Below are 27809 nucleotides of genomic sequence, written 5' to 3'. Positions count from 1 at the left end.
ATTAAGTGATCATGTTTCTTAAACTATAACAAGGATTGCACTTCAAAAAGTGCATAATTAGCTGCACATTGTTTTTGGACTTCTGGTAGCCACGAGGATGCCAAATAAACACACATCTCATTTGATACTAAGTCCAAAAAATTCATAAATCAATATGTAATTCACTCTCATCACAATTATAAACTTCTCAGAGATGCAAACTTAACCCAGTGGAAGCAGGAAATTGAGTGGTTCATTAGTTGGACACTTTACTCACTTACCAATCAAACATTCATTAATTAAATCTGCAGAACTTTGCGTGAAACTCCTTGCAATGGTCAGATTCAATAGCTAGAGCCACTTGGAAATCAGATCTGCTTACTTAAATGCTGAGAGGAAAGTTAGAGAAATCCAGTTCAGCTTACCTTGGGTTAAAGGAAGCATCGCTGCTACCCAGTAGCCCAGCTGGGGAGCAAGGTACGACCAGGTGAGCTGGCTCCCATCTCTCTTGATCATTCCCGTTCCACTACTGACCCAAGCACCTGGAACACAGAAAATGAAGAAGCAGTCATTTTCACTGCATCAGAACTGGCTGTATGCTGAGACTCAAACGCAAACAGAACGTCTCCTCTCCCCATGCTCAGGATGGGGATGCTCAGGACTCTAGTTTAGAAATGAGAGCTACATGTTTCGAAGACTGCAATTGGAGGAAGTGCAATATTTTCACAAGGATTTTTTTTTGTCAGATTGATGTGCTTGTGACCTCGATAGGAGTTAAACCTGTAGAGATTACTCCTGCATTAGAACCGTGTTGGCTATAATTACAGAATTCAGAAATCACTATCCAAAGATTTGAGATACAGAATAACATTTGCTTGTGAAGAATCTGTGTGGAAAACATAGTAAAGAAATCAACACAATTTATTGTATTTCTTGATGCAGGCACAATGATTATCATGGCAAATCATGATACAGATCACTTGCTTGGAATGAAACCACCCATAACATTGAAACCACCCATTGTTATGCATCTCCTATAACACGGTAACCTGTAAACATCAAGTTTTACAAAAAGCACAAAGATACGACTTTAGAAAGTGTGAGAGAGTTTTGAATGAATGGAGAAACTAAAGCACTATCCTTAAAAATTTTAAGTTAAATACATGAAACTCTGCCATTACTGAAGAATTATAATTAAAAACATGTACATTAGCTTTGGTTTGACCACACTGTTGCCATCCATATTTTATAATGAAGATATGTGGACAAGATAAATACAAAACATCACTGACAAGGGAGGCTATCACATACGTTTCTTTAGAAATGCAGAGGCTGACCGAGGATGCAACAAAAGTAGGTGAAAAGGTAATTAAAGATACTTTTAACTTTTGAATGAGTTCCATGTCAGGTCCCTTAATGTCAAATTGTCACAGTTGATTTCAATAAGGAATCAAAGCAAAACATCTTTACCCAGGGAGTGGTGGGAATGTGGCGTTGTAATCACATGGAGTCACTGATGGTGAAGGTAGTCTCGCACAGAACGGAAAAATCAGTTGAAACATATAAAGAATATAGTGAGCTGAATTAAGGTGGCAAGAAGCTCAGAAAGCATAAACACAAGCATGGTTCTCTGGGGCGGAATGACCTACAGTATTTCTCAGCTGAGGCTTTTATGCTCCCTGTAAGTTCCAAGTATTTAACTTCAAATTGCATAAGAGGAAGAAGAGCTGAGGTGTAAGAACAGATGAATGGAAGGTCCTGTCGTCTGTTGTGTCTGATTCTCCATCAACTTCCCTTTTCCAGCCCAGACTATGCCCAAATTCTCTAATTCCTTGTGCCCACAATTCACAATGACCTGTGTTTTCAATATCTCCCTCTTCTTAGCCAGCATCTCAGAATCAAGGGGGGTCTTAATGTGGCAAGTGAGACTAACTACAATCCCTGACTCTCTCAGAGTTGCCAGGTCTTCATAACATCTGGCAATTCAGTTCTGCTGTCAAGCAGTTCCACATTCCCTATATTTTCTTCTGTCTCTGGTTCTAAGGAACCCATATTTATTGTTATTTCTCTTGTTTGCTACTTACCTGTATTTATTTTAAGCCTCTCCAATACTCATCTCCACCCCGCCCCCCATCATTAAGTTAGTCTTTGCTATGTTTTAAAACAATCCCAATCCTCAAGGTTACTTTTTGACAACATTATGATATTCCTGTGCTATTGTCTAATTTTTTTTACTGAGAAGCCAAGGACTGTACTTGTTGACCTGCTAGAGTCATTGAATCAAACAGCAGGGGAAAGGGCTCTTGGACCAACTGGTCCACATCAATTAAATTGCCCATCTAAACTAGTCCCTTTCTCTCTCCTATTCCTTACCCTGACCTCTTACCTCTTTCTCTTCACCTACTTATCACCTCCCCCAGGTGCACCCTTCTTCCTTTTTTCGCACGGTCCACTCTCCGCTCCTATCAATTCCTCCTTCTTCACCCCCATCCCCCACTCCCCGGCTTCATCTTTCAGCATCTAGCTTGCTCTCCTTCCTCTCCCCCCACCACCTTTTTATTGTGATGTCTTCCTCTTCCTTTTCAGTCCTAATGAAGGATCTTGGTCTGAAATGTTCACTCTTTATACCTCTCCGTAGATGCTGTCTGACCTGTTGAGCTCCTCCAGCATTTTGTATAGGCTGCTCTGGTTACAGTTAGAGTTAGTTACCTGGTGTTGTTTACTTGTTGTTCTGTTATTTATTTGTTTATGAACAGCTAACAAAATGGCTGCAACTACATACCAGACTTCTGAAGAACCTTCTGACAATATCTCCAGATCAAATGGCAGCAAGCAATGTGATGTTGAGATCTGAAGGCAGTTTCTATTATGGTAGAGATACAGTCACTCAATAACAATGTAGAATAACTTTGCATACAAAGATGGTAGATGAATGTATCCACTGCATAAATTTGGAGGCAGCAGAGATGAGAGTTCACAACACTGACTATGGTAACGTTTGTTTCTTTGTTATGAGCCATGTTGTATGACGTAGGTGATCACAGCCTATCCATTCCCATGACTGTTCTTGGCAAATTACTCTACAGAAGTGGTTTGTCATTGCCTTCTTCTGGGCAGTGTCTTTACAAGACGGGTGACCCCAGCCATTACCAATACTCTTCAGAGTTTGTCTGCCTGGCATCAGTGGTCACATTACCAGGATTTGTGATATGCGCCAGCTGCTCAGACGACCATCCACCACCTGATCCTGTGACTTCACGTGACCCTGATCGGGAGGCTAAGCAGGTACTACACCTTGCCCAAGGGTGACCTACAGGCTGGCAGAAGGAGGGAGCGCCTTACACCTCCTTTGGTAGAGATGCATCTCCACCACACCACCCTACTATGATAACAGTAAGCTCATTCCCTTGATGAGCACTCATGGAGTGGATCCTGGCAGAAAGGGTGGTGAAATCTTCTAATTATCCAGGTGGTACAGGAGGCATTTGGTGAGAAAATGGCCTCATTATCAAAGGGGCCATAAGAAACCGAGGACCAACTGGCTTCAGACAAAATTCACACAGGGGTACAGGAACAGGAAAAGGAAGAGAACGGACTTTACACAGTGAGATGGAAGTTGCCCATCTGTGTGGGGATAAGAATGCAAGTCATCCAAACACCCCAAATAAACTGTAGCAGCAGTAACATACAGAAGCATTAAAGCTAACATCACAGTTCACGGTGCCTAATCCCTTTCTCTCAGCTCATGACATCACTATCTACCTTGACCACACTTTCAGCAGACACCCTTCACCCTCTGAATTGAAATAATTCTCATCTCCCCCTCTACCCCTTCTATTAATTAACTCAAATATATGCCTAGGAGTTACTGACCTCCCAGCTAAAGGGAAAAAACCTTCCTACTGACACACTGGCAGTTTTACAACCACAGTGAAATCTCTCATTACATCTTCATTCCAAAGGGAATACCCCAAGGTCTAACCAATCTCTTCACAGAACAAAATATCCCTAGTCCTGGCAACATCTTTGTTAAACTATGACGACGCCACTGTTACTGCACCCTCTGTATGACACTGTGGCCAAAAATATGCACGATACATAAGCTCCTCTGTACATTCTATACCTGGGCCAATGATGCAAAGTATCCCTTGCTCCCAATCTCAGGGCCCTACACTGACCTCTGCAAGGAAGAAATCCTTTCCGATGACACTTTCTAGAATCCGTTACACTGCAGTGAAATAAGTCCCTTCTAATCAAATGCCAATATTTACTTTTCCATGGAGAGCAAAAATGACAGCAGAAGAGCGATGATGAGTTTTCCCTGTGCTAACACCATTCTAGAATTGGCACTGCAAGTTCTAGCTAGTCACAGAACAGCAAGTGCAGCCAGCTCCCAAAGCACGTAACATTCTTTTAACTACAGGGGACCGCTGCTGCATGATGGGACGGGGGTGGGAAAGTAGTCTCAAAAAATCAGACCTGCAAAGTCCAGGAAAGAACCCTGGAGTCCACAGAGAAGATTGCTCGTGGGCTACAACCGGGCATTCCCAGCTGTAGCAAGTTGCCAGGGAATGACAGCACTGTTCTGGAGTCTGAACTTTGGGGTTAAAGCTACTGCCTGTGCCCCATGCTTCCTGCTGCAAGAAGTGTGTGAAGTTCCCATTCTTTGAAAGAGGGCTTAGGCAATCTCTCTAATGTAGGGGCTCCATGGACCCTTCAGTTAATGGTGGGGCCAATTCCATAAAAAAAAGTTGGAAACCCCTGCTCTAATGCAAGCAGAGATGTGGCAGCAGTAGACTGGAATGATGGTGAAGCCAGTGACTGTGATTGAGGTGAAGTGGTTAAGGTACACGTTTGCTTGTATCTTGGTTCACAACAGTCACTTAACTTAAAGGACAAATGTGAGCAATGGTGTGTTGACTCCAAAAATAAAGATTTAGGGAGAAGAGAAGGAAAACTTAACCAAAAAATGAAACTAAGTTTTTGATGAGTGCAGAGACAGCCAGAAGTTCATACAAACATTCCTTTCCTCCAGTCAAGCTGAATCTACACTGATCTGGTAAAATTTGGAGCAGTGTCTGGCCTGGAACCCATTATTGACTCTATTGCTTCCCTCTGATTTAGTGTCAAGCAAGGTTGTCGGCAGGTGTTCGGCACCATCTGCATGCGTTTGACTGGTCTTCCTTATCCTCTTGCCAGCTGCTGTCAGAGGAAAGTGCATTGAGTTGCATCCTGCAAGGATTGATTGGCGAGGCTGTGGACTCACTTTAGGGTTTATGTTGCATGTATTCTGTTTTGTCTTTGATTCTGGTACTCTGGTCTTGTCTCCCATTCTGATATGTCTATCCATGGCCTCCTCTACTGTCAAGATGAAGCCACACTCAGGTTGGAGGAACAACACCTTATATTCCGTCTGGGTAGCCTCCAACTTGACGGCATGAACATTGACTTCTCTAACTTCCGTTAATGCCCCTCCTCCCCTTCTTACCCCATCCCTGATTTATTTATTTTCCTCCCTCCCCTTTTTTCCTCTCTCTGCTCATCACTCTGCCTGTTCTCCATCTCCCTCTGGTGCTCCCCTCCCCCTTTCTTTCTCCCTAGGCCTCCCATCCCATGATCCTTTCTCTTCTCCAGCTCTGTATCCCTTTTGCCAATCACCTTTCCAGCTCTTAGCTTCACCCCACCCCCTCCGGTCTTTCCCTATCATTTCAGACTCCCCCTCCCACTTTCAAATCTCTTACTATCTTTTCTTTCAGTTAGTCCTGATGAAGGGTCTTGGCCCGAAACGTCAACTGTACTTTGTCCTATAGATGCTGCCTGGCCTGCTGCATTCCACCAGCATTTTGTGCGTGACTCTTTTTAATTGCTGTTTTTGAGCAGCTAGAACGTGCGGTCTGGGGTGCTTCAGCGAAGAATGCTTTACCCTGCAGACGCTAAACTGAACTAAACTGAACACTGCTGAACTCCTGGTTTGATGTTTGATATCCTGTGTGTGGCTCGCTCACTTTTTGCTGTTTGCACAATTTCTTTTTATGTGCGTTGAGGGTTTGATGTTTTCTACAACAGGTTTCATGGTGTTTGTTTCATGGCTGCCTGTGGGAGGATGAACCTCCCACAGCCACAGGCAACCTCAGTTCCAGGACCTCCCGCGGATACCAAAAAACGCAGATGCTCAAGTCCCTTATATAAAATGGCGTAGTATTTGCATATAACCTATGCACATCCTCCCGTATACTTTAAATCATCTCAAGATTAATTATAATACCTAATACAATGTAAATGCTATGTAAATAGTCATTATACTGTATTGTTTAGGGAATAATGACAAGAAAAAAGTCTGTACACGAGACGCGAGGCGAACAATGCTCAAACAATGAGTGCTGGAGAAAGAAATTCCGGGTTTTCCTGATCCGCGGTTGGTTGAATCCGCGCATGCAGAACCCGTGGATAAGGAGGGCCGACTGTATTGAAGAGTTTCGGAAGGTAAAACAAACTTTGATTGGGTTCTCTGGAGTGTCAGAGGCTGAGAATAGAAGTTTATAAAACTATGACGGGCAGAGATAGGAAAGAGCGAGAACCTTTCTCCCAAGAGTAAAAATACCAAATACTAGAAGGCATTATGTTAATGTGAGAGGGATAACGTTGAAAGGTGATATGTGGGATAAAGTTTTTTTTTATTATATACAGAGTGCTGGCAACGGGTTAGAAACATAGAAAACCTACAGCACAATACAGGCCCTTTGGCCCACAAAGCTGTGCCGAGCATGTCCTTACCTTAGAAATTACCTAGACTTACCCATAGCCCTCTATTTTTCTAAGCTCCATGTAGCCATCCAGGAGTTCTTAATATACCCTATCGTTTCCAACTCCACCACCATCACTGGCAGCCCATTCCACGCACTCAACACTCTCTGCGTAAAAAACTTACCCCTGACATCTCCTCTGTACCTACTTCCAAGCACCTTAAAACTGTGCCCTCTCATGCTAGCTATAGCTCTGCGGAAAAGCCTCTGACTATCCACATGATCAATGCCTCTCATCATCTTATACACCTCTATCAGGTCACCTCTCATCCTCTGTCACTCCAAGGAAAAAAGGCTGAGTTCACTCAACCTATTCTCTTAAAGCATGCTCCCCAATCCAGGCAACATCCTTGTAAATCTCTGCTGCACCCTTTCTATGGTTTCCACGTCCTTCCCATAGTGAGGCGACCAGAACTAAGCACAGTACTCCAAGTGGGGTCTGACCAGGGTCCTATATAGCTGCAACATTACCTCTTGGCTCTTAAACTCAATCCCATGATTGATAAAGGCCAGTGCACCATATGCCTTCTTAACCACAGAGTCAACCTGCACAGCAGCTTTGAATGTCCTATGGACTCAGACCCCAAGATCCCTCTGATCCTCCACACTGCCAAGAGTCTTACCATTAATACTATATTCTGCCATCATACTTGACCTACCAAAATGAACCACTTCACACTTATCTGGGTTGAACTCCATCTGCCACTTCTCAGTTCAGTTTTGCATGCCAGGTCCCGCTGTAACCTCTGACAGCCCTCCACAACATCCCCAAACTTTGTGTCATCCACAAATTTACAAACTCATCCCTCCACTTCTTTATCCAGGTCATTTATAAAAATCATGAAGAGTAGGGGTCCCAGAACAGATCCCTGAGGCACTCCACTGGTCACCAACCTCCATGCAGAATATGACCCATCTACAACCACTCTTTGCCTTCTGTGCACAAGCCAGTTCTGGATCCACAAAGCAATGTCCCCTTGGATCCCATGACTCCTTACTTTCTCAATAAGCCTTGCATGGGGTACCTTGTCAACATCATCGATGGACAGAGAACAGTAAGCTCTGACCATCAAAACATGGAGGAACATTCACAACTCCCAGAGCTCCCAATGTTCCTGTATTTTCAGTCTTTGAGGCTGACATGAGAGCATTCTTAAGAAAATTAAGCCCACAGAAAGCAGCTGGTCCAGAATGGGTACCTGGCCAAGCACTAAAGACCTGTGCTAATCAACTGGCTGGAATATTCACTGATATCTTTAACCTCTAGCTTTGGCAGCCTGAGGTACTCACCCGCTTTTGGAAGGCTCAATTATATGGGCGCCCAAGAAGAACATGGTAATCTGCCTCAATGACTATCATCTAGCACCACTTACATCCACTATGAAGGGCTTTGAGAGGTTAGTGAAGAAACACATTAACTCCTGCCTGAAGAGCGACTTGGATCCACTCCAATTTTAGAATAAGTAGAAATGCAAAAGGACTTATAAAAGAGAAACTCTCTATGACAAATTAACAACCACAGGTACCCCCTCCTTATATGGTCATGAGGAATTGACTGTACTTGCTGACAATCTCACCAATTCTTCAGATGAAGAGACTTTTGCAGCAACAAGCTTCCACATATTGTGATTGAGGACTGCTAGAAAGACAAACTCAGCAATTTAGCAAATCAGTTATCGTCCTGAATCAAACTGTACTAAATCATTCAAATTCCAGCATCACTGCATTTATCAGTGAAATATTCATTTCACATCAAATCACTCATAGGCTCAGGTAATTAACTCATTTGCAAAGCCTGTGTATTAAAAACATTTCTTTGATTTTGTACCTCATTGATAGTTAATTTCTATTAATGCACAAGTTATTATCTGCAGATAAAAGTTTTGCTCATGAACTTCTTTCTCTAAAATTTCCACTATTTATTCCGATATAAATCTCACTGACACAAGCACACAATAAGTAATAATGGTCAGCTCCTCAACAAACATACTTATGAGTGGCTATTCCTGGATTCCCTGCAATACTCTGAGTGTTGGATTTCATGGGAAGGCTGAATCACTCTGGGGAGTTTCTGGGTGAATCAGGAGCAACACAAAACAATCAAGAATCATGTTTCCCTCTGGGCAGAGATGGAGGAGGCAAGGAATGAAAAATAAACAATTATGTATTTTTTTATTTATTTAGAGATATAGCGTGGATGCACCTCAGGGGTGTGTGCTTAGCCCACTGCTCTGCTCTGTCTGTACCCATGACTGTGTGGCTAGGCATAGCTCAAATACCATATATAAATTTGTTGATGATACAACCATTGTTGGTAGAATCTCAGATGGAGACAAGAGGGTGTACAGGAGCGAGATATGCCAACCAGTGGAGCGGTGCTGCAGCAACAACCTGGCACTCAACATCAGTAAGACGAAAGAGCTGATTGTGGACTTCAGGAAGGGTAAGATGAAGGAACACATTAGGCAAGACGGCAACTATATTTCATTCGGAGTTTGAAGAGATTTGGTATGTCGACAAATACACTCAAAAACTTTTATAGATGTACCGTGGAGAGCATTCTGACAGGCTGCATCACTGCCTAGTATGGGGGGGTGGCGGAAATACTACACAGGACCGAAAGAAGCTGCAGAGGGTTGTAAATTTAGTCGGCTCCATCTTGGGTACTAGCCTACAAAGTACCCAGGACATCTTTGAGGAGCGGTGTCTCAGAAAGGCAGCGTCCATTATTAAGGACCTCCAGCACCCAGGGCATGCCCTTTTCTCACTGTTACCATCAGGTAGGAGCTACAGAAGCCTGAAGGTACACACTCAGTGATTCAGGAACAGCTTCTTCCCCTCTGCCATCTGATTCCTAAGTGGACATTGAACCCTTGGACACTACCTCACTTTTTAAAATATATGTTATTTCTGTTTTTTGCACGATTTTTAATCGATTCAATATACATATAGTGTAATTGATTTGCTTATTTATTAATTGTTATTATTTTATTTTGTTTTTTTCTTCTAGATTATGTATTGTATTGAACTGCTGCTGCTAAGTTAACAAATTTCATGTCACATGCTGGTGATAACAAACCTGATTCTAATTCTGGAGAGGCCTTCCAGCCCTTCAAGCTGCATCACCCAACAACCCTGATTTAACCCTAAACTAATCGTGGGACCATTTACCATAACCAATTAACCTTCTAGCTGGTAGGCCATTGGACTGTGGGAGAAAACCAGAACACATTCCATGGGGAGAACATAAACTCCTTACAGAGAACACTGGGATTGAACTCCAAACTCCTACGCCACGAGCAGTAACAGCGTTGCGCTAACTGCTAGCCTACTGTGGCACCCATGGTAGACAACTACACTACAGTTATCTCCATAGGATGCTGACCTCTGGAAATTAAGCACTCCACAAAGGAAGACCATTTGCCAATCATGCGCCTTCTGACTCTCTGAAGGCTTTGAACAATGTACAGTGCCTATAAGAAGTATTCACTCCCCTTGGAAGTTTTCATGTTTTATTGTTTAACAACATTGAATCACAGTGGATTTAATATGTTTTTTTTAAAAAACACTGATCAACAGAAAAAGACTCTTTTGTGTCAAAGTGAAAACAGATTTCTACAAAGTGATATAAATTAATTACAAATATAAAACACAAAATAATTGATTGCTTAAGTATTCACCCTCCTTTAATACGACACACCAAATAATCACTGGTGCAGCCAATTGGTTTTAGAATACATGTGATTAGTTAATCTGTTTTTGGAGACCTGTGTGCAGTCAAGGTGTTTCATTTAATTGTAGTAAAAATACACCTGTATCTAGAAGGTCCAACTGCTGGTGAGTCAGTATCCTGACAAAAACTACGCCATGAAGACAAAAGAACACTCCAAGCAACTCTGCAAAAAGGTTATTGAAAAGCTCAAGTCAGGAGATGGATACAAGAACATTTCCAAGTCACTGAATATCCCTTGGAATACAGTTCAGTCAATCATCAAGAAATGGAAAGAATATAGCACAACTGTAAATCTGCCTACAGCAGGCCGACCTCAAAAGCTGAGTGACCATCCAAGAAGGGGACTAGTGAGGGAGGGTATCAAGAGACATACAATTCTGGAGGAGTTACAAGCTACAGTAGTGAGATGGGAGAGTCTGCGCATACAACAACGGTTGCCCGGGTGCTTCACCAGTTGCAGCTTTACGGGAGACTGGCACAGTAGAGATACTGTTGAAAAAAAACTCACATGAAATCTCGGCTAGATTTTGCCAGAAGGGATGTGGGAGACCCTGAATTCGGCTGGAAGAAGGTTCTATGGTCTGATGAAACCAAAATTTTGAGCTTTCTGGCCATTAGACTAAATACTATGCAACACACACAAGATGTTGGTGGAACGCAGCAGGCCAGGCAGCATCTAAAGGAAGAAGTACTGTCGACATTTCGGACCGAGACCCTTCGTCAGGACTAACTGAAAGGAAAGATAGTAAGAGATTTGGAAGTAGGAGGGGGAGGGGAAAATACAAAATGATAGGAGAAGACCGGAGGGGGTGGGGTGAAGCTGAGAGCTGGAAAGGTGATTGGCAAAAGGGATACAGAGCTGGAGAAGGGAAAGGATCATGGGACAGGAGGCCTAGGGAGAAAGAAAGGGGGGGGGCACCAGAGGGAGATGGAGAACAGGCAGAGTGATGGGCAGAGAGAGAACAAAAAGTGGAGGGGGAAAAAATAAATAAATCAGGGATGGGGTAAGAAGGGGAGGAGGGGCATTAACAGAAGTTAGAGAAGTAAACGTTCATGCCATCAGGTTGGAGGCTACCCAGACAGTATATAAGGTGTTGTTCCTCCAACCTGAGTGTGGCTTCATCTTGACAGTAGAGGAGGCCATGGATAGACATATCAGAATGGGAATGGGAATAGGACGTGGAATTAAAATGTGTGGCCACTGGGAGATCCTGCTTTCTCTGGCGGACAGAGTGTAGGTATTCAGCGAAACGGCCTCCCAGTCTGCGTCGGGTCTCACCAATATATAAAAGGGGCACCGGACGCAGTATACCACACCAGCCGACTCACAGGTGAAATGTCACCTCACCTGGAAGGACTGTCTGGGGCCCTGAATGGTGGTGAGGGAGGAAGTGTAAGGGCAGGTGTAGCACTTGTTCCGCTTACAAGGGTAAGTGCCAGGAGGAAGATCGGTGGGAAGGGATGGGGGGGTCAAGTGGACAAGGGAGTCACGTAGGGAGCGATCCCTGCGGAAAGCAGAAGGGGGGGGAGAGATGTGCTTGGTAGTGGGATCCCATTGGAGGTGGCGGAAGTTACGGAGAATTATACGTTGGACCTGGAGGCTGGTGGGGTGGTAGGTGAGGACAAGAGGAACCCTATCCTGAGTGGGGTGGCGGGCGGATGGGGGTGGCGGGCAGATGTGTGAGAAATAGTAGAGATGCATTTGAGAGCAGAGATGATGGTGGAAGAAGGGAAGCTCCTTTGTTTAAAAAAGGAAGACATCTCCTTCGTCCTGGAATGAAAAGCCTCATTCTGAGAGCAAATGCGGCAGAGACAGAGGAATTGCGAGAAGGGGATAGCATTTTTGCAAAAGACAGGGTGGGAAGAGGAATAGTCCAGGTAGCTGTGAGAGTCTGTAGGCTTATAGTAGATATCAGTAGATAAGCCGTCTCCAGAGATGGAGACAGAAAGATCAAGAAAGGGGAGGGAGGTGTTGGAAATGGACCAGGTAAATTTGAGGGCAGGGTGAAAGTTGGAGGCAAAGTTAATGAAGTCAATGAGCTCAGCATGTGTGAAGTAGGCAGCGCCAATGCAGTCGTCGATGTAGCGAAGGAAATGAGGGGGACATAATTGCACATTGCACATTTGAATGGAGGCGTAAAATAAAGATTTTTACTCCTGAAGGATGTAAGTAATAAAACCAATTCAATTCATTTCAACTCACTGAATGGCAGAGCAGGATCTAGAGGCCATATTACTGCTCCTCATTATTTGTACGTTCAAAATTGTAAAGCAGATTTAGAACATCCCAGGTCTTGAAAAACCTTTCCTCAATGACTCCCCTCCTCACTGTACCTTAGGATTAAATGCAGTCTATTTGATCAAAGGTTTCATAACTGTAGCACTGGGTCCATTATCACATCATCAGAAACACATCATCGCTACCGTGAGGCAGGATGGTGGCTGCATCGTGCTGTGGGGATGCTTCACTGCATCAGGCCCTGGAAGGCTTGTGAAGGTAGAGGGTAAAATGAATGCAGCAAAATACAGGGAAATCCTGGAGGAAAACCTGAGGCAGTCTACAAGCGAACTGCGACTTGGGAGAAGATTTATTTTCCAGCAAGACAATGACCCCAAGCATAAAGACAAAGCTACACAGGAATGGCTTAAAAACAACGAAGTTAATGTCCTGGAGTGGCCAAGTCAGGGTCCAGACCTCAGTCCAATTGAGAATTTGTGGCTGGACTTGAAAATGGCTGTTCACTCACGACCCCCATGCAATCTGACAGAGCTTGAGCAGTTTTGTAAAAAAGTACATGGAAAATTGCAGTGTCCAGATGTGCAAAGCTGATACAGACTATCCACACAGACTCAAGGCTGTAATTGCTGCCAAAGGTGCATCTACTACATACTGACATGAAGGGGGTGAATACTTAGGCAAACAGTAATAGACATACACAAACACAAAGTGTACTGCAGATGCTGTGGTCAAATCAAGACGTACAAAAAAGCTGGATGAACTCAGCAGGTCGGGCAGCATCCGTTGAAAGAAGCAGTCAATAGATGCTGCCCGACCTGCTGAGTTCATCCAGCTTTTTTGTACGTCTTGATTTGACCACAGCATCTGCCTAAACTAATGACACACGTGCAATTGTATTTTTCATGTCTCTATTGAACAAATTTTTAATCAAACACAGTCCAGGCTGGAAAAAGTATGTGAACCCTTGTATTTCATAACCGGTAGAACCTCCTTTAGCAGCAATAACCTCCAAATGTCTCCTGTAGCTGCTGATTAGACCTGCACAACAGCAAGGAGGAATTTTAGACCATTCAGTTCATCAATATGTCTGAGATACCTTGCATGAACAGCCTTCTTTATGTCATGCCACAGCATCTCAAATGGGTTGAGGTCTGGTCTCTGACCTTTGACTTGGCAATTCCGGTAACTATTCATCAATCCTGCACATTGGCTTAGAGGAATTTCCTTTTTAAACCTTTTTGTTGTTGATTTACTCTTGTTATTTGGATCATTGTCTTGTTGCATCATCCAACTTCTATTAAGCTTCAGGTGACAGACCACTACCTTGACACTCTCCTGTAAAATTTTTTGATCCAATTTTGAATTCATTGTTCCCTCAACGATCAGAAGCTGGCCAGGCCCTGAGGCAGCAAAGCAGCCCCGAAACATGGTGCTCCTTCCACTATGCATTGTAGTTGGGATGAGGTTTTGGTGTTGATGTGCAGTGCCCTTTTTCCTCCAAACATAGCAATGTGCATTTCTGCCAAAAAGTTCAACTTTTGCTCTCATCTGTCCACAGAACATTGTCCCAGAAACATTGTAAAACCTCCAAGTGGGATTTTGCAAACTTGAGACATGCAGCAATGTTTTGTTTGGAGAGCAATGGTTTTCTCTGTGATGTCCTTCCATGGACACCATTCTTGTTCAGTGTTTTTCTTATAGTGGATGCAGGAACAGAGACTTTAGCAAGTTCTAGAGATTTCTGCTGTTCTGTGAAAACTGTGGTGTTTTCATTCAGATCCTCTGATGAGTCCTTCAACACGGCACAATCTTTAGCCTCTACCTGTATGCAGGTAGGAGGAAAACAGTCGTGATCAGATTTCCTAAAATACAGTCTAGGGATGTAACAGTAGGCATTCCAAATCATAGTGTAACAGTGGTCAAGTGTGGTGGGACCCTGGTGCAGCAGGAGATCTGTTGATGATAATTGGACAGAGATTTCTTCAAACAAGCCTGATTGAAGTCCCCAGCAATTATGTGAAAGGCATTGAGGTAGGATGTTTCTTCTTTGCTTATCAAGTACTTGTTTAACATCTGCCTTTGGTGGTATATGAACTGTGATCAGAATCACAGAGGGGAACTCTCTTGGTAAGTAGAATGGTCAGTAATTCAGACCAGATTAAAGCATCGAGGTCTGAGAGCAGAAAACGAACCACTGCTCATCCTCCACCTGCGTTTGACCCGTCTCCCTCTCTTCAAGAAAGACCATTGGGTCCTGTGCCACCAGCATCATCAACAATTGCTGCACTACCAGCATTGGGCTCCTGTACTGACGTGGACGACTTAATTTGCCTCAGTGCTGACCTGACTACACAGCCTGTAAACTTACTTTCAGGTACTCTGCCTTTGATGTGCATGGTTTTTCATGGATTCTCTTTAATTTCTTATTTTCCTGCAGGTGTCTGCAGGAAAATTAATCTCAGGATTGTATATGGTATAGATACTTTGTTAATAAATTTACTTAGAACCTTTGAACTTTCTAATCTGTCAACTGCATTTAATCAACCTATCCACTTGTAGACATGCAAATTGGTCCTTAAAGTTTCCTCAATAACAATCAATGCTAGGAATAAAAAATTTACACTGTCATACAGTTTCTACCAGTTCTGAAGAAAATGATGCCCTTCTCACCTTTAACAACACAAAAAGAACAACTGATTCAAAGCACCATCATCATTGAAATATCAACCACCTGGAGGTATGAAGCAGAGACACAGCAAGTTCGATCGATTTGAATTGGCCTGAACTGCACTGAGAGATGGCTGAGAAGGGGATGGTAGAGTGGAGGGAGAGGCAGAAAGGATGTGCTTAGCAACAAGATTCTCCCATCAGATGCACAGTCAAAATGTAGCTTCATGTACCTCAGATGCATTGATCTAATCATTCCACTGTATTGTTTGTGCATTGCATCTGGCTGTACTCTATGGGTAAGGAGAAATATTTTCATAAATATTTGATATAAAAGAATTCTAGTTAATATTTTAGTGCTTTTATTGCTGTACAGGAAATTTAATAACAGCAAGTTCTATCTGAATTCTATTTAAGGCTATAAGACCATTTCTTTAACCAAACCACTTCTTCCTTTCCTCTATTTTACAAATATCAAATTCAAGGCATTTTATGGTATATTTAAACATCAGTGGAATAAAAGTCCTGGGCGCCAAGCCACCATAAAAGTGGTCTACAGTCAACGTGCTGGCTAGAGTCATCCCAACCATGCCTTGCAGCAGGAAGGGCTGCATTGTTGGAGATGCAGCATTAATCCGCACTCTTGCCTGCTATCCCAGGTAGACATAAAACATCCCATGATGTTATTTGTGGTGTTCAGGCCAAGATTTAATTCTCAGTCAAAACACTCCTTGCCACGTTCCATTTGTGGAACCATGATGAATTCCAAATTGGCTCCTGTGATTATTACATTAGAAAGTCTATTGACCTAGACTTCAAGAACTTGATTGACTGCAAAGTGCTGTTGAACACCAAAAGCAGCACACAGATTCAATGCACTGCCCAGAAATGGGCTCTACGACCCATTTCATTTGTACCTTTTTGTTCATCTATACAAATCCCATTTGCTTGCATTGGAACTCTATCCTTCATTCAGGTGCCTATCTCAATACATCTTTATTTATTTATTGTGATACAGCCTGGAATAGGCCCTTCCCGCCCTTCGAGCCATGCCACCCAGCAACACTCTGATTTAATCCTGGCCTATTCATGGGACAATTTACAATGACAACTGGTAAGTCTTTGGACTGTGGGGGGAACTGGAACACCCGGAGGAAACCTACACAGTCACAGACAGAACGTAGAAACTCCTCACAGACAGCGGTGGGAATTGAACCCCGGTCACTGATACTGTAAAGCGTTGAGTTTAACCAGTACGCTACCCCTTAAATGTGGTGATCATATCCGATTCCACCATCGCCTCTGGCAACAAGGTCTAGTTATCAACCACTCTGTGTGGAGCATTTTCTCCCTCAGATCCCTGTAAAATACGTTTCTTTCACCTGAAAGCTATGTCCTTTTGGTACTGATACCCCTCATATTGTATCTACCCTGTCCATATTTCTTATAACTTCATAAACCTCTATCAAGTCTCTACTCAGCCTCCTCATCAAGCCCAAGCTGTCCAATCTCTCCCCGTAACTAACATCCTCCAATCCAACCAACACTCCCCTGTACTCTCCACAGAAGTACCACATAGTTTATAACAATCCCAGTTAAACTGAATGATAACACCTGTAGCAATTTCTGGAAGTGCAGCGGCATCTCTCATGGACTTATTCGGTGAGCAAGACAGGTAATGACAAACCCTATCCTGAAGAAGTTTAAAAATCTTCTCTTTGACAGGAGTTCAGTGAGACTCACTCTCGCTGCTTCCTAGAGTCATAGAGAAGTACAGCACAGAAACAGGCCCTTCAGCCCATCTAGTCCATGCCAAAATCATTTAAACTGCCTACTTCCATCGATTTGCGCTGGGACCACAGCCCTCCATACCCTTACCATTGATGTACCTATCCAAACTTCTCTTTAACATTGAAATCAAGCTTGCATGCACTATTTGTGCTGGCAGTTCATTCCACACTTTCACAGCCTTCTGAATGAAGAAGTTTCCCCTCATCTTCCCCTGTAGTTGTAGTCCCAACCCAACCTCAGTGGAAAAAGCCTGCTTGCATTTGCCCTGTCTATACCCCTCATAATTTTGTATACCTCTGTCAAATTTCACCTCAAACTTCTACATTCTAAAGAACAAAGTCCTAACCTATTCAATCTCTCCATATAACTCAGGCCCTCCAGTCCATGTAAATTTTCTCTGTACTTCTTCAACCTTGTTTACATCTTTCCTGTAGGCAAGTGACCAAAACTGCACACAATACTCCAAATTAAGCCTCACCAACGTCTTGTACGTCTGTGATCTCTGCTGCTCTCTGACTCTTTGACCATGTACTGACACAGACCTGCTACCACAGCCACATATCCTTCCAGGGAAGTGGTGGAGTGCATGATACAAGGTAAACAATATCTCCTGTTAGTCAGGTCATCCAACACATTGTGTAATGTCTACCCCTTCCACTCACTGGCACTTATCTAACTCCTTCTCGACAAGTACATTGTTCTCTCACTGGGGAGAAGGGTTCTTTGTCTTCCACATCGCCTTATCCTCCAATAAAACAGGAACACATATAGCAAAAAAAAATGTGTTAAGCTGATTTCCACCAAGTTCCTGTTCAATTATCACTCAACCATTCATGAATATAGCCAAATGAGACAGCGTTCCTCTGGGGCCAAGGTGAAAAGCACACCATCAACAGCACATAGCACATATGGTTATGATTTTAGAAAAACAGTCACAAAGAAAAAAAAATAGCCCAAGTCCTTGACTGACGTAACTGTAGATTGTCTCGGTCTACCCTTGTCTTCCACCGAGCAAAAACTGGAGAGCAGCACCAACAAATATGGCAGTAATATCATCCCTGGTCAGAGCTGTGAATGAAGTGGAATCACATTAAACTCCATTTCACTCACACCAGTTGACCCTCCTGTAGTTTAACTAAAGTTCAAAATAAAATTTATTATCAGAGTACATACATGCCACCACATACATTCTTTTTCTGTGGGCAGATTTAGCAAATCTATAGAACAGTGACTGTAAACATCAGGAAGCACTAAGCACTAGAAATCACAGCTTTTCCAAGAGGCAATTTAATTAAAAACCTTTACAGCTGTGCAACAACTGACAGGAACCACACTCATCACCTAATGGATGAGCTACTCAAGAATAATTCTCTGAAGATGTCATCTGAGTGATCATTGCTTGTAAGGCTAGATCTATTATAGGCTTCTTGTTCATCATCAGGAAGAATATTCAACTAAGCAGTTAACCAACTCTCCACTTAAATGTCCTACACCATTCCTGGAACAGAGACTCTCACACGACCTTGGGCAGTTCTCAACGATGATCAGTTTCTACTAATAAACTCAAAAACACAGTAAATGCTTGAAATCATGACAATGTTACTATTGGAACCATTACCTGAAAAGTCAAATACATACAGTGTAATTTGTTTGGAGCATGGATTTTCCCTGGCCTGATAAACTTTAATGATCATCTCTAGGTCAGGATGATTTAACTCAAGCAATTAATCTGACATTTCCCACTTCAATCTTACTTGAGTCTTTTGGAGGAAATGAGTCAATGTTCTTCAGAAGCACCCATCATTGGGAATCGGGTTTTAACTGCTCCATACAGCCACAACCCAGTTCTATGCATAGTGCACACATTTCCAGGAAGGCACTCTGCATCGTAATCAAGCAGAGATTTACAATTTATTTTTCTTCATCTCAGCTCAACAATTATGTCAGCTGAGATTCGCTCATTCAACGTGTGTCCTATCAAATCTGGCCCTTATCTATTGAGTACAGAACATGACCACAACGGCCACTGTGCTGTGCACTGAAAAGGTCATGCTCTTATTTCTTATGTATAAATTTCTGTCTGATTTATGAATTTCCTTCATTCAGCACAATTCAGTCCCTGATCGTGAACTGGGCCACTCATGAAGTTTTGACATCATTAATAACAAAACAGTCCATCTGATGAGCAACCCAATCAATACCATCTACTTTATTGTGGCAGCAATGTGCACCATCTCCAAGACACCCTACCTCTTTCTTTTCATCTCCCAACCAACAACCTCTACCAATGATGCTAGAAACACCCAGCACTATTAAGTTTCTCCTATTACACAATACTCTGACCTGGAAACAGATACTAACTATTCCTTCATCATGGCTGGACTAGAACTTCCTCCCTAACAGCAGTATTTTTGTCAAAGGAGTTGTGACTATGTAATAAGGCAGCTTCATCAGCACCTTCTGGCGTGTAACTAGGGATGGGCTTGGCTAGTAATTTTCATACCCGAGAAATTTCTTTTAAAACAAAACTTCAGTGATTTCCAAGTAGCTCAACAGATGAGAGATGTGCAAAACAAAAGCAGACCTTTCAGCCCACTGACTTCATGTACCCATTTACATTGATCCCATTCTTATAATTCTGAGGCTGTCTACAAGAAGGGTCAGAGCCGTCTCTACTTGCTGAGGAGACTGAGGTCCTTTAACATCTGCCGGACAATGCTGAGGATGTTCTACAAGTCTGTGGTGGCCAGTGCTATCATGTTTGCTGTTGTGTGCTGGGGCAGCAGGCTGAGGGTAGCAGACACCAACAGAATCAACAAACTCATTCGTAATGCCAGTGATGTTGTGGGGGTGGAACTGGACTCTCTGACGGTGGTGTCTGAAAAGAGGATGCTGTCCAAGTTGCATGCCATCTTGGATAATGACTCCCATCCACTCCATAATGCACTGGTTAGGCACAGGAGTACATTCAGCCAGAGACTCATTCCACCGAGATGTAACACTGAGCGTCATAGGAAGTCATTCCTACCTGTGGCCATCAAACTTTACAACTCCTCCCTCAGAGTGTCAGACACCCTGAGCCAATAGGCTGGTCCTGAACTTATTTCCACTTGGCATGATTAACTTATTATTATTTAATTATTTATGGTTTTATATTGCTATATTTCTTCATTATTCTTGGTTGGTGCGGCTGTAATGAAACCCAATTTCCCTCGGGATCAATGAAGTATGTCTGTCTGTCTGTAAACTTCCACCAGGTTCTGTCATTCATGTACACATCAGCAGGAATTAACAGCTGTCAATTAACTGTATTTTTAACTTCAACTCCTATGAACTGAGATTTGGTGTTTCTCTTTTCAGAATGTAGGGTAAGCATCCCTGCTCAACAAGCACTTGTGCATACCAATTAAATTCCAATTGCAAATAACGTCGTAATAAGCCAGTCTGTCAGCAGTCCCAGATTAGCTGCTTAGCTCTACAGATTTTTCAAGGTGCCCCGTTTTTGTGTGTGTGAATGAATTCCTCTTCCTGGGCCTCGGAAGACTCAGTGTAATTACCATCATAAATCAAACACTCCCCGTTCCCTTTCAACCTTCAGCATTCTTTTACCTTATGTTCAATCACATTTAGGGACTGTGAAAAGGGAAACGGCAGCATTTCATTTGAGTTATCAAATTACTTGATTGGATTAACTATAAATTCAGAACATTTCTCTAAAAGAAATGCCATAGCTAATTTGCGTTAAGCCAAACCAGTTTGAAACTGTTTACAAAATTGTGAAATATTTTTGATTTATTTGACTTCCATCTAGGGAATGGGTAGAAAAGAATTATGAGAACAATTGAGACCCTGCGTTGGTGAGGATCGACCATGGATGTTGCATCCCAGCTGTCTACGTGATACGCAAGCCAGGGCAGTACAACAGAGAGTAGTACACTGTTGCCCACGTAGCAGGCTCCCCTCTCAACACATCTGATGAATCCAAAGGCAGTCACTGAAACTGTTCGGCACCAGCAGCACAGCAATAAATTTATAAAAAATAATGACGAATAACCAGCCCAAACTAAAACAAGATATGACAAATTCTGTTCTCTGATTAACCAATGCCAATATCCTTACTGGAAAATATTTATCAACAGCATTACAACTGTTTATTAATAGCACAGAGCAATTCATCATCCCAATGATGCAAGAACCATTAATATAATGGAAATAACAGTGTCTATGTCATGTATCACATACGCCACTCAGACAGAACCCTGGAATTTCACTCTTGAGGTGGGAACACCATCACAATAACTGCTGAGGCCATTACTGCCTTCTCAGGGCAGGATTGACAAAAGAGAGCCTGTGAATGGTGCTTACTTCTATTTTTAGGCAGCCTTTGACAAGATGTTACAAGAGGCTGCGGTTGTGTGCCCTATTGGTGTGGTCTTTCATCGATTCTATTATGGTTATTAGATTTATTGAGTATGCCCACAAGAAAATGAGTCTCAGGGTTGTACATAGTGACATAGATGTACTTTGAACTTTAAATAAGAGCCCATGGTATTGCAGCAAAGATACTAGTACGGACAGAAGATTGGCTGACTGGCTGGCGGTAGAGTTGGAATAAGGGGAGCCTATTCTGGTTGACTGCAGTGACAAGTGATGTTCCGCAGGGGTCGGTATTGGGACCATTTATTTTCACGTCATTTGTCAATGGTTTGGATGACAGAATTGATAGCTTTGTAGCCAAGTTTGCAGATGATACGATAGATGGATGGGCAGGTAGTGTTGAGGAAGCAGGGAGTCTGCAGAGGACTTAAGACAGATTGGGAAAATGAGCAGAGAAGTGGCAGATGGAATATAGTGTAGGGAAGTGTATGGTAATGCACTTTGCTAGAAGGAATAAAGGTGTAGACTATTTTCTGAATGGGGAGTGAATTCAGAAATCGGTGATGCAAAGGTAATTTGGGAGTCATTGTGCAGGATACCTTAAAGGTTAGTTTGCAGGTTGAGTTGGTGGTGAGGAAGGCAAATGCAATGTTAGCATTCAGTTCGAGAAGTCTAGAATATAAAAGCAAGGATGTAATGCTGAGGCTTTATAAGGCATCGGTGAGATCACACTTGGAGTATTGTTAGCAATTTTGGCCCCCTTATCTAAGAAAGGGTGTGCTGGATTGGAGAGAATACAGAGGATGTTTACAAGAATAATCCTAGAAATGAAAGGGTTAACATACAAAGTGCATTTTATGGCTCTGGGCCTGTACTCAATGGAGTTTAGAAGAATGAGGGGGGACCTCAATGAAACTTAGCAAATATTGAAAGGCATAGATAAAGTGAATGTGGAGAGGATGTTTCCAATATTGTGAGAGTCTAGGACCAAAGGGCATAGCTTCAAAATGGACAATCTGTGGCGACCCACTTTCTGCGCAGGTGAACCGGCTCACAAATAGTCAGCGCGCGGGGAGAGACTTTGGTAATGCACCTCTGACATCATTTCCGCCCGGAGAGGGCGGGCGCTAGGGATTAAATGCCAGCACCGCAAAGTTTGAATAAACTAGTCTCGAAACGGCTTACTGACTGCGTGTCGTTGCCTCTAGCTCTATATGTAGTACATCGCTACATTGGTGACCCCAACGGTCCAAACGGGATTTGGACCAAAGATGACCGACTCTTCATCTGTTCACGCAGTTTCTCTAAAACTGCCGACTTTCTGGACGCTGCGACCACGTGTGTGGTTTAGCCAAGCAGAAGCCCAGTTCCAGATTCGGCAGATATCCTCTGATTCCACACGTTACTACCACGTGGTGAGCGCCCTTGACCAGGAGACGGCCGCCCAGGTTGCGGATTTCATACAGTCGCCCCCGGAAGAAGGCAAATATGAAGCATTCAAAGCGCTGCTCATTGGGACCTTTGGCCTCTCACGGTGTGAGCGGGGTGCCCGCCTGCTTCACCTGGACGGTTTGGGAGACAGACTGCCGTCAGCATTGATGAACGAGATGCTGGCCCTGGCTGACGGACACAAGCCCTGCCTCATGTTCGAGCAAGCGCTCCTAGAGCAATTGCCCGAGGACATACGTCTGCTGCTGGCCGACGCAGATTTCAGCGACCCCCGGAAGGTGGCGGCCCGGGCAGACGTGTTGTGGAAAACCAAGAGGGAGAGCGTGGCGTTCGTCGGTCAGATTACCAAGCCACGCGCCCAACAGCAGACCAGACCAGGCCTGGCAGGGGGGCGCACACAACGCAGAGGCAGGAGTGAGGAGGACAGTGAACAGTGGTGTTTCTACCACCGGCGGTGGGGCGCAGAAGCCCACTGTTGTCACCCGCCCTGCAAGGGCCAGGGCCAGGGCCAGCTGCTGCTAATGACTATGGCGGCTGGCCACCAGGACAGCCTCTTGTATGTCTGGGACAAACAGTCGGGACGCCACTTCTTGGTCGACACTGGAGCAGAAATCAGCGTCTTGCCCCCGACGGGGTACGACACCCGCAACAGGAAGCCAGGACCCACCCTGAGGGCTGCAAATGGCAGCACAATACGGACCTACGGCACCCGCACAGTGCAGCTGCAGTTCGGCGCCAGCCGGTTCACGTGGGACTTCACACTGGCCGCGGTGGCCCAACCACTCCTGGGGGCGGACTTCTTGCGAGCTCACAGCCTGCTGGTCGACTTGCAAGGGAAAAGACTGGTACATGCCGAGACTTTCCAGACGTTCTCCCTGGGTGAAGCCAAGTTGCCAGCCCCACACCTGGACTCCGTCACGCTGTCGGACAACGAATTCACCAGAATCCTGGCGGACTTTCCATCGATTCTGGCACCGCAGTTCACGGCAGCCATGCCCAGACACTGGGTACAGCACCACATCCCGACCCAGGGACCACCCCTCCACGCCCGCGCACAAAGGCTCCCCCTGGCGAAGGAGGAGTTCAAGAGGATGGAGGAATTGGAGATCGTACGGAGGTCTGACAGCCCATGGGCCTCCCCCCTGCACATGGTGCCCAAAGCTGCCGGGGGTTGGAGATTCCTATTTTCATTAATAAGCCGTTCTGCTCTAGGCCATCTCTGTTCTGAGCTTCTGCCACTGGTAATGAATGAACTTTGGCTTTCTGTTACCCTAAAACCTGCTCTGCTCAATGCCAATCAAATTTTGCCAAGTGAACTAAAAGGCAAGTGGGCTATGCAGTGTGGGTTCAGCAAGGAAGCTACAGTTACTAGAAAAAAATTGCCAGGCCATACATACCTCTGTTCCACCCTGTTACCCCCAACACCCTAGCAACTACTGCACAGAATAGGAGTAATACGAAGATAGTGAGGGATTGTGCTAAGAAAGTTCCTCTGCTGCTCATTTACAGTTACTGTAATTTCAGTGCAATCAGTGGAAAGCAGAATCTTGCCTTCCCATCCGTTATGCTGAGATCAATGAGGAATGCTCACATCTCATTTCTAAATTTATCAACAAGATCATACTAGTTTTGTTTTTACTATTCCCTCAAATAATGTACCTCACTCCAGGTTAACCGGAAGCAATCTCCCCTCACTGTGAATTACTCTGACAACAACAGCCTCCAGCTTCCTTTCCTATCAACCACACAGCCACTTTTCTTTATCTTAAACACTTGTGTTTCCCATTCCCTTATTCTCCACCCTCTCCCTGACAATGACTTCTTTTAAAGAAATTAAGAAACATTAGCAAAAAGATTAAAGGGTAGATTGATAAACCCCCACACTTGATTTCCTCACTTGCAGATGCCAGTCAGTTTGGATTGGCAACAACATCTCCTCCACAATCTCCATCAGCACAGATGCACCACTAGGCTGTGCGTTTAACTCCCTGCTCTACTTGCTTTACACTATCTGATATAATAATGCCAGTACCATCACAAAGAAGCCACAACAGCACTCCTACTTTCTTAGAAATTTTTTTGCAGATTTGTTGAAACGTTGAGTATGTGTCTTCAGGCTCCTGTACCTCCTCCCTGATGATACTTATGAGAAAAGGGCAAATCCCAGATGGTGAAGGTCCTTAATGATGGATGCCGCCTTCTTGAAGCATTGCCTTTTGAAGATGTCCTCGATGGTTCGGTTTGTGCCCATGATTGGTTTACAACCCTCTGCAGCGTTTTCGATCATTTGCTTTGGAGCCTCCATACCAGATGGTGATGCAACCAGTCAGAATGCTCTCCATGGTAGATCTGTAGAAATTTTCTAGAGAGGAGAGCCTGGTTCTGAAACAACACAAAGCTGTGAGCTGACAGAGGAGTTAAGGACCTAAAGGAACTGGCAGTAGTCTAAACTCCTTGCCCAGTGACACAGAGAAAGAAAGTGGTGAAAGGTGACAATGTTATCCAAGAAGCATGGACAAGAAGTCACCCTGGAGTGAGCATAATCATGGTCTCATAAACTTACATCTATTAGCTCTGTGCTGTGATTGATCCTCACAGACAGAATTTCTTGTTAGGAGTTGACACTCTCCTCAACAACTGCCACAACACATTTGTTATAAACAAGATGAATAAATTCTTCTCACATCTGAATGGTGTGTGTTAAAGTAGATCAATGCCATTTACCTGACTGTGACCATGTTCAATACACTGTGGGGGAGTTTGTTTAATCTCCTTCACAGAAAGACAACATATCCGTCTGATGCGTCTCTGCAACACAGGTCAAGGAGAGCAGAACACAGTAATAAATTACAAAACTGTTGTTTGTAATAAAAACAGAAAATGCTGGAAACACTTGGCAGATCAAGCAGCATCAGTGAGAAAAGAAATGGTTAACATTTTCACGCCTGGAAGCCTTTGTCAGAACAGAGCCTCGGTTCTTTGTCTGCAAGATGCCATCTCAGCTTGCACCTTGTATTAAAAATCGCACACCAGTCTGATACAGGTCATTTTACTGTCCTTAAAATGCTCTGTGCAATCAACACTGCCAGTAATTTATTGTTCCCATCATAAATCAGTCTCGCTCTCTCTCTTTTACAAGCAGCCTCAATGAAAAGGGAATTGATTCCCAAGCCTCCCTACATCAAGTTCAAGGCTCTGTTCCCCCCTCCTGCCTCCACTCAATGATAAATTGAATTAGCAGGATGATTAACAGGAATCCAATTAAAAAATAGATAACACACGAGTGAATTTGCCAGCTGATTCACCAAAATGGAAATGAAATAATATATGTAATGGAGACAAAATTTATGTCAATCGCTGACAGATTTCTTCTCTGTAAACCTGCAACAAGGAGCAGCAACCTCAGTAATTCTCATGTGTGAATACTTTGTTTTGCATTGAGGATAAAGAAGAGCATTGAGAACTGAATAAAACAAAACAATTCTATCCCTTAGGTGAACAGTGGTGTCGTAGTTACAGTGGAATAATAAAGATAGCGATAATAATCCAGGGAATAGGAACTCATTTAACCTCTGAATTTAGCATTAAGATTTGAAGATAGTGTTTGTTATGTTGGGAGAACAGTCGACAGGTTTGTTGGCATGTCATTAAAACCCAACAGTATCATTGGCAGAACAGAAAGTTGTCAAGTTCAACCAACTCATCAGGCAATATCTGGTGGTATGAGGAATAGAATGAGCAGCTCAGGTCAATGGCTTTTTATCAGAAAGTTTCGATGATACATCATCAACCCAAAATATTTATGCTGAGTCACTCACTCTTTGCAAAGAAGCTACTAGATTTTGCATTTGGATTCTTACTCAGTTGTTCCAGTATGCTTCAATGTGGGTACTCACTGGCTTCTGGGGTAAGTTGTTCAACTGTATCAGACCACATGAATATCACAAGGATTGCAGTGCTAAAGGACTTGACAAGCATGACCATATCTCAAGAGGGGATTTTAAATATTACTGAAACGATAAGCAGGAAAGGATTTTCTGATGCTACACACAGCTCAACAGTACAGTTGCATAGTGATTAACTTACTAGAACAGAATTCACATCAGGCCAATGATAAATACTCTTCAACTTCTCCAGCTGCATTGTTGAGAATTTACACAAGTAATTAAATTAAACAAGTAAAATACCTGTATGGACAATGATGATTATGAAACTACTAGACTGGTTTATAAGCCTACCTAGTAATGACCTTCAGGGAAGGAAATCTGTCACCCTCCCTGTCTGACACATCTCTGCTCACAGTCATATCAATATCACCAGCTCTTAACCAGTTTTGAAAAATGCCCTTCAAGTTGTACAATTCACTGGCAGCAACTAGAGATGATGAAATAAAATGCTGGGCCTACAGGCCTTGGCCATATAGAGTGAACACGTTAAGTAAACATTTTGTAAGTGGGAAGCAAGCCAGCTGTAATTACACTGCCTAGTGACAGTTTTAACAAAAAAAAGAGGAATCACTTTATTTCCTAATACATGTTGAAGGACCATAGCTCAATCCAACAGGTGGCTAAACTCAGCTGGTGCACAGGCTGGGTTGCTACTTTGGAACTGAGCATTCCTGGCATAAACCTGAGGACAGGCAAGAGAACGGAAAACTAACCAAGGTTACTGAACCTGATGGTTAGCTGCTGACTAGACTGTGACATTATTCACATTCTACTAAGATTCTACTTTGATGAAGTAATAAATTGGACTAGATGAGGTAGTCAAT

The 27809-nt window shown here is 43.4% G+C and overlaps 1 protein-coding gene across 2 annotated transcripts in view; it reads right to left on the bottom strand.

Annotated features, from left to right (window-relative positions):
- Positions 1 to 27809, bottom strand: part of fam171a2a (family with sequence similarity 171 member A2a) — a 265179-nt gene that overhangs the window by 24697 nt on the left and 212673 nt on the right. For both annotated transcript variants that reach the window (XM_073070661.1, XM_073070662.1), the window contains exon 6: positions 405 to 521. In XM_073070661.1, the coding sequence (XP_072926762.1) occupies positions 405 to 521 (117 nt within the window). The remainder of the gene's footprint in view (positions 1 to 404; positions 522 to 27809) is intronic.

Source organism: Hemitrygon akajei, chromosome 18 (assembly GCF_048418815.1).
Source record: "Hemitrygon akajei chromosome 18, sHemAka1.3, whole genome shotgun sequence".
NCBI lineage: Eukaryota > Metazoa > Chordata > Chondrichthyes > Myliobatiformes > Dasyatidae > Hemitrygon > Hemitrygon akajei.
Note: the sequence above shows the minus strand (reverse complement) of the source record. Positions and strands in the feature narration are given on the sequence as shown.